General features: G+C 42.0%; 2 protein-coding genes across 3 annotated transcripts; both read right to left on the bottom strand.

The window, feature by feature from the left end:
• Positions 1–435: 435 nt before the first annotated feature.
• Positions 436–3,126, bottom strand: LOC124657573 (PLASMODESMATA CALLOSE-BINDING PROTEIN 3-like). Its single transcript, XM_047196102.1, has 3 exons — positions 2,799–3,126; positions 2,047–2,080; positions 436–818 (listed from the first exon to the last, which is right to left on the bottom strand). The coding sequence occupies exons 1-3, from the start codon at positions 3,124–3,126 to the stop codon at positions 641–643; spliced, it is 540 nt and encodes a 179-aa protein (XP_047052058.1). The 3' UTR covers positions 436–640.
• A 182-nt stretch (positions 3,127–3,308) lies between these two features.
• On the bottom strand, positions 3,309–8,472 carry LOC124653151 (cysteine--tRNA ligase CPS1 homolog, chloroplastic/mitochondrial). Of its 2 annotated transcripts, XM_047192214.1 has the most exons (9): positions 8,062–8,472; positions 7,488–7,551; positions 7,183–7,344; positions 6,403–6,573; positions 6,010–6,291; positions 5,806–5,931; positions 4,524–4,724; positions 4,280–4,381; positions 3,309–3,745 (listed from the first exon to the last, which is right to left on the bottom strand). In XM_047192214.1, exons 1-9 carry the CDS (start codon positions 8,436–8,438, stop codon positions 3,509–3,511), a joined length of 1,722 nt encoding a protein of 573 aa, XP_047048170.1. In that variant the 5' UTR covers positions 8,439–8,472; the 3' UTR covers positions 3,309–3,508. The 2 variants fall into 2 exon arrangements, with proteins under 2 accessions (XP_047048170.1, XP_047048171.1); XM_047192215.1 differs by lacking the exon at positions 8,062–8,472 and having other exon boundaries at positions 7,183–7,376.
• Between the last annotated feature and the right edge of the window lie 2,179 nt (positions 8,473–10,651).

Below are 10,651 nucleotides of genomic sequence, written 5' to 3' on the forward strand. Positions count from 1 at the left end.
GTCCTAGAATTCACAATGCACCCTAGGAAAATTTCCAATAAATTGTACTCCGCTGAAAACCCTTCAATCCAAAGTCCAGGCAGGAACCTAACAAAGTACATCCTGCAATCATATGTATTGTAAAATGAAACTTGATTTTCACACTAAAATTTGACAGTCGTGTTTGTACAACAAGGAGTAACAAGTGTTTTAAATAGCTGGGTATGAAAAATAGCCGCAACTCCAAAACAACTATAGCGAGGCTATTGCAGAGCTAAATGGGGCTGTAAAAGACAATTGTACATGGTTTTATTTGACGCCAACATGCTCAAATAGATATAGCAGTGTTATAGCCGGCTATTTAGAACTACGAGTAACATTTCAAACTAATATGAATGCAGAAAGCGAATTTCCTCAGTTTGCAGCGTAATTCTTCGAAAACAAGAGATAACAAAATTAAACCGCAAACACATAACCTGAATGAACATCCAACTGAATCAATATAACTGAAATATCTGCCACTCTAGCCCTTTTGCTTGAACAGGCAGGTTACAACAGCTAACCATTGATCACTAAAATTTTCCCATAAACAAAAATGTGGTGCTTTCTCACAACACGACTCTGATGCTCTAACTATGCGCGCGGTCCGTAGTGCCCACCATCACCGCAGGTGCAGATACACGAAACAGGACAGGGCAAGAGACATGAAGGATGCGGCGCCGCCCACAGCAATGCGAGTTTCAGCTTCAGAATCGGGGCCGAGGTCAGGTTGGTTGCTATCGTCGTTGCTAGTTCCCGGAGGTGGTCGAGATGTGGTTGAACCTGGTGACCTGGCGGCGCTGCATATTAGAAGTCATCATGAGCATTAGTCTCTTACTGGATTCTCTTGGGCACATAATAGAATGACATCATGGAACTTTTCGCAAAATGTTTCTTATTTAAATATAAATATAATGCATTAAATATAAATGTTTCTTATTTATAAATACATTAAATCCAAATGTTTCTTATTTATAAATATAATGCGCATGTTTTTTAGCCTCAGTTTTTGTTGTCCTTTCGCATAAATTGATTTCTTCTTTGCCTTTTTAGGAAATATTTTAACTTTGCTGATGTGTTAAAAGCATGGAAAAAAAATAGCGCGCTATTTTGGCGCTAATAGCACGCTATAGCGTTTTTAGACAGTCCACACTACATCATTTCGGCGTTATAGCGTGCTATAGCGCGCTAATAGCATATTTTTCGGCCAACGCTATTTTGTTATAGCGCGCTATTTTTTTTCCTTGGTTAAAAGTAAATAAAATAAAATAATGTCAACTAAATTTCAACCACATGCTCTGACTGTGAACTGAATATCCCTAGCAATATTAGCCAACACAGACTATGCGTAAGTTTAGGTCCATGTCTTCCTACAGACATGCATATGCTTAAGTTTAATCCTTAAGTTTAGTCCATTGATCCATGTAGAATTTATTATTTTCAAGCTAAACTGACTCTTGAAAGTAAATAAGATTATGGTTCATACTGATGCGGGATTTAACTATAATGAATTCCTCCAACAATTTAGGTCCATGTCTTCCTACAAATATGGATGTGCTTAAGTTTTATCTATCCATCCATTTAGGGTTTATTTTTCAAGCTAACCTGATTCTTCAAACTAATTAAAGTTGTGTTTCGCATTGAGGCGGTTGTAATAATGTTGATTGCCTAATCAGCCTTTTCTATTTTACAATTTTGCAAATTAGCCTTTATTTCAGTGAAAATATTCTCCTGCATATATGAACACGATTGGTACAACGAATTTCAGCAACCGTAGAGCCTAAGTAAACATCTCACAATATTGTGCGATATACAAGAGTTGGGCATAGGAAAAAATCAGAATATCCAAGATCAAGAGCTACCCTGTGAAAATGATTGACATTTTATAATTTCATCTTCTGAAGATTATAGTCTTTTAGATGCAGCGGATTGTAGAACGCGTGTTCTGAATGAATCGATGAACTCGAAATTCAGCATGCTCGCAAGGTCATTCTACGAATGGAAACAATTACTATCTGAGGGATGTACCTTGGAGACGCAGGGTATGTGCATGATCCGTAACCTGAAATGTAAAGAATATTGAATTAGTAGAAGTTAGCAAATGCTCCAGATAGCTACACGGCTACAACAAAATTATTCTGAAGTAGACCCCAAAGCTTTTTTCCTTTTCATGGTTTAGATAGCCCCGAAAGCTGAGTTTACAAACATGGTAAAATAAGCAATGTATGTACATTGTTCATAAGCAGGATATTTGATAAATGACAGTCAAATCATGGCGAGACAAACACGAAGTATATATGTAACACAAACAACTGCTCATGAGTCATGAGTGAACAGGGAAAGTACGTCTACTAAGGCTGCTCTCTTGGTTGCTGCATCAACAGACTGTAAACCGGGGGACTTATTTCTCTAGTGTCTGTGAACCACCATGTCGAGTAGAATGCTTTTGAGTTTTGAACCCTATCTTATCAAATCAGATTAAAGCAAACTAAAGTTTGTAATTTTAAAAAAAAGAAACCACACGATTTGTCCCTACTACCAGTATAAGAACATCGAGAAAGAAACCTGAGATTCCACAAATTAGGCAGAGGGTCAAAAAAAGAAAAGCATTCGCGCCACTACCAACGAAGCAAAGAAAGCAAAAGCGACACTAGAAGCAAAGAAAGCAAAAGCGAAAGAGACAGCATTGCATGCATGCGTGAGCAAGGCGTGTGCGTGAGAGAGAAGCAAGGAACAAGCTAAGCTAAGCTAAGCTCTGCGAGTGAGTGTGTAGAACTTACTGGGGTCCGTGATGGTGATGGTGGCGGTGCCGGCGAAGTCGCAGGCGCCGGGCGCGGCGCCGGAGCGCTGGAAGGCGGAGTTGTAGGCGTAGGAGGCGTGCGCGGCGAGGGTGTTGGGGAGGAAGCAGAGGCCGGAGCCGGCCTGGATGGGCGCGCAGTCGGCGCCGCCCGCCGGGCTGCACGCGTAGTCCAGCCCCGCCACCAGCGTCTTCGTCGGCGCCCCGCTGCGCGCGATGCACCACGTCGCCGACGCGCCGCCGGCGACCAGCAGCGCCCATGTTGAGGCCAGACACAGGAGCGCCTGCACGGAGAAGCGCCGGCGACGCATGTGGGGGAGAAGTAGAGATGAGGAAGTGAAGGTCGGTCGGAATGTGGTGGGGACGGGAATATATACGTGAGAAAGCAAGATGATGGGAGCAGGGAAGGAGGACGAGGATCTCCTTCCGTCTCTTCGGAGAAGCTGCTATACTACTTTCTGTCCCTTCCTCCCGCTACTTTCGAATCGAATCCGTCGTTGCTTATCTATGTAGCTCTCCGTATTACTTAGCCATGTAGCTCTCCGTGTGCTAACTTAGCTGGGCTCCTATGTTTTCAAATTCATGACAACCTTTCAGAACAACATAAACACGTCGATAACCAAAATAAATGAGCCGCTGATTAATTTCTCAAAACTGTCAAAGACCCTCAGGCAACCCCATGGGTTGCGCTGGTCATGTGCTGCTGGCGACCACCGCCTGCTCGGAGGACGGCACGGAGGGCCTCCAGGCGGTCCCGTCGGGCCCGTCCATGAGGGCGATCCCAAGGGCGGCCAGCTCGTCCCTGATCTCGTCCGACCTCGCGTATTGCTTCGCCTTCCTCGCAGAGGTCCGCTCCTCGATCTTCTGCAGCACCTGCTCCTCAGTGATGGACGCTCTTCGCAGCGCCTTCTCCCGCAGCTGCTGCAGGGCCTGGCAGCACAAGGGTCGCCGTTAGTGGAGCGAAAAAAGACCACTCGAATCTAATTGTGCAAAATGCAGCTAGAGCTTACTGACAAGTGACAAACTACGCTTGCATTATATCTTTTCGTGCCTTGTATTGTTAGATCAGTGACTTCAGAACTTGAAACAACGATCACTAACTGTATTTTATTTCGTTATCCCCTTTAATTTATATATATCAAGCAAACAGATGTACTGACGTGAATTGTTTCTCCTGAGCTATTCAACAGAGGAACCCTTTGCATCCTCAATCATGAATAAGGTTCAAAGGTGAGCGTCACTGCATTTACTTGTACCAAGCTCTGCTTAGCAGTTTTCAGAGTTGGATCTATATGACCAGCATGAATGCTACAGTTCAGAACATGGAACTAAGAATATATCGACTGGGAGAGATGATAAGAGTGATGAATGATGGTCCTCTAAAGGAGAAAAAGATGTTCTTCAGCGGAACAAGCAGTACGTTAGCCAACAAGGTGTTTTCTGTTAACAAAACATGCCACTCACCTCATAGTAACTTGAAGGCATCAAGCCGAGACCAGAAAGCACCATTCTTATTTTCTCTTCCAAGGCAGAAAGCGATTCCAAACGTTTTTCCTGCTTCTTTCCCTGATCAAACACCAGAAGGAAGTCAAGACAAGTAGGTACCTTTGCATTAGAACACAGACACTACCTAAATAGTGTATCTTTTTTTGCGAATACCTAAATAGTGTATCTGTATGCACCCCCACAAGTTTATCATTGACTTTACCTTACGAGTATGCAGTAAATCATTCATTACTTTCAGCGGCTCGGAAATAGCAGCTAGCGCCACTGTAGTATGTAGATCATCAGACATTGAAGTCTCAAATTCTCTGTGAAGCTTCTCAATGCATTGTGTGGTAGTATAAGGTAATGAATCACCACTGTTGCTCTGGTCCTGCTGGGTACTTACTTCACAATCCCTTAATGTCTGTGAATAGGAAATAATCCATCATAAGTCCACTAATTACAAGTAATCCCACTGAAATATCCCCTATGAAATAACAAGAATGGTGAAACGTAACTTTCAGTGCCACCACCGGTCAAAAGTAACGATTAGTCAGGCAGAAGAGGCACATTCCTAGTCTCAGGCATGGACACAGAAACTAACTAACTTCAGCCCCACACACATCGACTACTGCTGTACTCACGTTAAACCAACACTGTCGATTCAGGCGGTGCCAGAAGTATAAACCTGTGATGTCAATTATAAATGAAATGCTATTCATATTTTATCTAAATGTTGTATTAATTCGTGAATTTGTGCATGATTTTTTACTTATCTTTAAAGGTTTTGCTCAAAAGTCGACTACACAGCCTTAACGTGGCTTTGCCACTGGAGTGGCAATGTGCAGGAGAGACAAGACTATGGCTGGAATAACAACTCCAAATTTTGGGCAGATATATCGCCACTTCGAAATAGCCAGGAAAAATAAGTCAAACTATAAAACAATATCAGTTTAGGAAAGCAGTAGTTCTTCAGATTATGGCGGACTAGGCCAGAAGAAGTTCAGATCAAAAGTTCTGACTGGGATAACAAGATCCAGTGACAATCTCATAAGCTAGTCCAGGTTGAGCAATGAGTATTCAGCTATTGACAGTTGTACAGCCGAATTAGTACCGAAATCATAGTGTGTCTAAATAATTCGTGAGACAACAGCATAGTTTGTCTAATTAATTCGTGAGACAAGTAACTAAATTTACCTCCAGATACACAAGTACATTGGCTTAAGAATAACAGTGCCCTTTTTGTGCATGCCATTTTAAGGTTTACTGGAATTACTTTTCTCAGTAGGATGGTCACTTCTGGAATATGTACACATGCTTATTATAAGAAAATAATCAAAATTCTCTTAACGTTCTTTTACTTGTTAATGCCGTTCTACCCTAACACCCACAGAGACCCCACCAGCAATAGTATACGCAAAAACTGTTATTAGGCCTGTAAGCAGTTCATGTGAACATAGTAGCAAAACATAGCAATAGCATGAAGCCATTACGATAGAATATACCTGGTAAGTGTAGTACAATCTATCTGATGCAACATTAAGCTGCTCAACTGTGTAGTTGATCGGGGCTCTGTAATGAGTACCAAGTAAAAACATCCTCAGCGCAAGTGGGTGGTACAGCTCTATAACCTGAAAAGGTTGGCAATATTTGAGAAAGCAGGGTATACTTATTTGGAAAAGAAAGTAATAAAGTAGTCAAGCCATTACCTTGCGTATAGTGATGAAGTTACCAAGCGATTTAGACATTTTCTGGCCATTTACATTGACAAAACCATTGTGCACCCAGTAATTTATGCTGCTGTCACTGCATGCTGCACAGCTTTGAGCGATTTCATTCTCATGGTGTGGAAATATCAGGTCTTCCCCACCACCATGTATGTCAAAAGAATTGCCCAAATATTGTGCACTCATGGCACTGCATTCGATGTGCCACCCTGGTCTACCCGGCCCCCAAGGGCTATCCCACCATGGCTCCCCGTCTTTTGCAGCCTACAGTTCACACAGAATCAACTAACTTGGTGCTGAACTAATTGTCTTAACCATCTTTTCAGAAAGCAGACACAAGAAAATCTGCATAATGGAAATGAGGACGTGTATTACCTTCCATAGAGCAAAATCAGCTGGGTTTTTCTTTCTCTCGTCAACAGCAACCCTTTCACCAGCTCTATTATCATCTAATTTTCGACCAGATAACTTCCCATATTCAGGGAAGTTGTCAACAGAGAAATAAACATCCCCATTTACTACATAGGCGCAACCATTATCTATGATCTGTTCAAGAAAATTAGCGGACAAAAGAAAGTTAAAACCAGACGAAAAGACAGTCTATTATTGACAACATTGACACTCAGAAAATATGAGAACTTGAAGTGTGCCACTTATTTTGGATTTTTGTAAGCATATTATATAAGCACCACAACTCCTATCAACAATAACAATGTCCGGCAGCAGCATATGTAGGACACATCACATCCAAGATTTCCATGTACATGTGGGACGTCTGTGGTTATTCTTTACATAAATGATGATACGAGTGTACTAAACGGAATGGAAAATTAGGTTGCCATGATAACAACCTAGGGATGACCTTTGTACATGAATTCTATTTTTATTATAGGGCAAATATGAAAACCCACTTAAAAGTGAACCCATGCTCTGCTCCCTGAAAGCAGCACATTATAATGCTAACACCCGACTGGTCTGGATAAGAGTATGTCAAACAAGGACATTTCACCCAAATGTGAAACCAAATCCACCTAATGAGGCTATTGCAAAAGGCAGTAGGAAAACAATCAAAAATAACAAAAAAATAACTGTACAAATATAAAGTAAAGTACTGAACACAAGACACCAATGAGGCAAACTACAAGTACAGCTTACCTGTTTAATCATGTTTACAATCTGATCAATGTGATCTGAAACACGGGGCTCCACAGATGGTGGCAGGCATTGAAGATTGGCCATGTCCGAGAGGAAATCATCAGAGTATCTTTTGCTCAAGCTAAAAGGATCTTCCCCCAATTGGTTAGCTCTTGCGATTATCTACAGAATTCCAGAAGTGCAACTCAGGTTTCCTGTGCAGATGCAGTCCGTGTTTAAATTTTCTTTCTACTTTTCCAGGTAAAACAGGTCTAGAAAAACTAAGAAACCAGAATTACTCGTATGAGAAACAAACCAAAAATCACCTTGTCATCGATGTCAGTGAAGTTCCGAACATAGCGTACTTTGTAGTCCAAATAACGCAAGTACCTAACATGAACATAAGTACATGTCATGAGAAAAAAAGATAAGCATATACAGTTCTTTCTATCTCCTATCAGGAAAAACATTCTAAACAAAAAACAATGCATGATCTATGGCGGTATTGCAAACATAGCGTTTTCGAGTACCAGTCAGTGGTGCATAATCCCATAGCTAGACAAATAACAGAACCATTACAGCCCAGTATATAGTGTTAATTCCCCGCCAAAAAAAAGTAGTGTTATTGTCAGAACTGCCGAAACCTGAGCTGGTTATATCACAAATGTGTGCCCATTGGTAACAACCAAATGACAGATTTTTTGCGTCTCAAAGCTAATTTAGTACTAGTATTTTTTGACAGAAATTTAGTACTAGTATTAATGCTGCATTTACAGTTGCGAAATCGTCTCCAGATTCCATCATTTTACCCACACGAACACACCGGTACACACACAGACGAGCAAATCGAAACTGCAACGAAATTAGCAAATGCCGAATCTGAAGCGCTAATGGACGCACCTGAAGAGGACGTCGAAGGCGACGTAGGCGCGGGCGTGGCCGATGTGGCTGTCGTCGTAGGGCGTCACACCGCAGACGTACATGCCGACCTCCCCGCCGGGCGCCCGCGGCCGGAACGGCTCCCTCCTCCTCGACTTCGTGTTGTACAGGTGCAGGTCCGGGGGCCTCTCGGCCACCGCGCCGTTCGAGGTGGTGGAGGAGGAAAGGGCCGCGGAGCAGAAGAAGGGCCTGGCGGAGTGGGGAGAGAGGCGGCGGGGGCGAAGGAGAGCGGGCAGGAATAGGGACTCTCTGTAGCGTGGTCGAGCTCGGAGCGGCGAGGAGAGGAGCAGGGGGAAGAGGCCGGTGGCGGCGCGCCTCGCCGCCGCCGCCGCCGCCATGATGGGTCGTGAAGGCAGCGGGCGCGCGAGGGGCAGTAGGATAGCGTTTTTCTGATTTTTTTTTCTTCAGTATAATCTTCCTGGATTATTTGCTCTTCGTGTACCCCACGTTCCGTTACGTCTCGCACAAAGACAAATTCCATTTTATTTATTTTTTGTTCTATTTTTTATTAACACTGGAATTTTATGAGCAAAATCCAATCATCAATTCACTAGGTAGAGTAGAACATAGGGGACTAAAAGAATACACTAAAATTTGAGAAAAATATGAAGTAAACTAGCCCAATACTAGGTACCAAACATACTTTTAGCAATAAGTAAAAAAAGTTAAGCTTTGATACAAAAAAATTATTCTTACTAATACCCACAAAAATTCTAGTAGCAAAATAAGCCCAAGGAAACATTCGGAGAAAAACCCCAAGTACCGCTATAGGTGTAGTGCTAGAGAAGCTGCCGGTTTGTGAGCTACCTCGTGAAATGTGTAGGTGCTTAAGATATTGTATAAGTGCGGATTGAAAATAAATTAGTTGTTTCTAACCTATTTCTATATAATTACCACGTTTAAGAGAATCACCTCAAATTGCCTCTTTTGGGCTAAAACAATTGTAAACATGCTTTTTACCCAAATAATTTTGGGTGCTTAGTTAGCTTTGCTTTAAGCTTCTAGCTTTTGGCTTATTTTAACATTAATTAGGAGCCGAATTATCCCAAATTGCCTACCTGAATCGCAAGTTAAAATATGTACATGAAGTACACGTATATGTACATTCAAATAGTCATACATTGTCCTACACACCGATATGTGAATACATGTCTCTATTTTTTCATTCCAATGCATACACATCACCAACATAAACTTGGAGCCGTCCATGTAAGAAAATAGAAGGGCGAGATGGTGTGGCTACTGGAGATGAGCTCAATCCTACAGCGTCCCCCGTATGTCGTCCCCAAACGCGAGGTGAAGGAGAGTACACGACGCATACACCGAGATGTACCACGCATCACAATCCGCGAGCCAACACGGTAGGCGAGGACCAACGACATCATCACCCTTTGCCGCCCGAAGCCGAAGGTAAAGCCGGAGGACAAGGAGGTCGACACCCTCGTGAACGTGGCGGCGCTCCTCCGCCAACAACGTCTCAATGCTAGCACTGATGATCCCGACGACACGTCAGGATTCAATGCCGCCTGGATGAGAGTCGCTCAACGACCACAACATTCCGAAGCTCCCCGTGATCTCCTGGATCCCATCCGAGACTCAAAACAATCTCATTACTACACTAGCAACATCATACTTTAAGGGTGTGACCCTACGGGTTCGAGAATATGCGAACATGATCGATACACCTCCGTAATCAATAATCAATAGCGGGACCTGCTCGATATACATGATGACTTCCACATATTCAACGTAGATCTTTATCGGTTGAACCACAATATTCAGGATTAGAACAATCTCGTATTCCATTCTCTTTGTCTCGTGATATTTTACTTGCGCGAGATTTGATTGTCGATATCACTCTCGTTCATAGCAAGTACTCTTTACTCGTACTGTAATACAACATTATCTTGTGGCTAACGCATTAGTCACACGCTTGCAATCGATATAGATTGTGTGTTACCGAGCGGACCCTGAGTGTATCTCTTCGTTAGGTGGATGGACAAATATCAGTCCTGATACGTGCTATCCAACAAGCACTTTCTGAGATACTTAAAGACATCTTTACGATCACCCAAATACGAAGTAACGGTTGATCTCCCAAAAGTATTCTTCAAGTACCCGAGAGTAACATAATCTCATTGTCTAAGGATTAGGATACTTGACTTTAAAAAGTTACATCAATTTAAACATAGTGACAAGATCTTATTTCTTTGCTTAGTTAGGTCTTGTCCATCACGCCCTCCTAATCATATGAGTCTATTGTTAAATGATAACACATATCTATGGTTACGGATTTAGACTAATCTAGTAGATACTTACTAGGTATATAGTGTTGTTTACAAAACCACACAAATATTAATTTTTCTGGTTAATACAATTCAATCATTGAGTATAAATATTTATCATGAACAATGAAATATGATAATAACTTTATTTGTTATTGCATCTAGAGGATGTTTTCAACAATTGGCATGTGTTAGCATCATTTTTAGGTCAAATATAAGAATGGGTTCAATAATCCGTTGATGACATATATCTTATTTTTACTTGG

Source organism: Lolium rigidum, chromosome 5 (assembly GCF_022539505.1).
Source record: "Lolium rigidum isolate FL_2022 chromosome 5, APGP_CSIRO_Lrig_0.1, whole genome shotgun sequence".
Classification (NCBI taxonomy): domain Eukaryota; kingdom Viridiplantae; phylum Streptophyta; class Magnoliopsida; order Poales; family Poaceae; genus Lolium; species Lolium rigidum.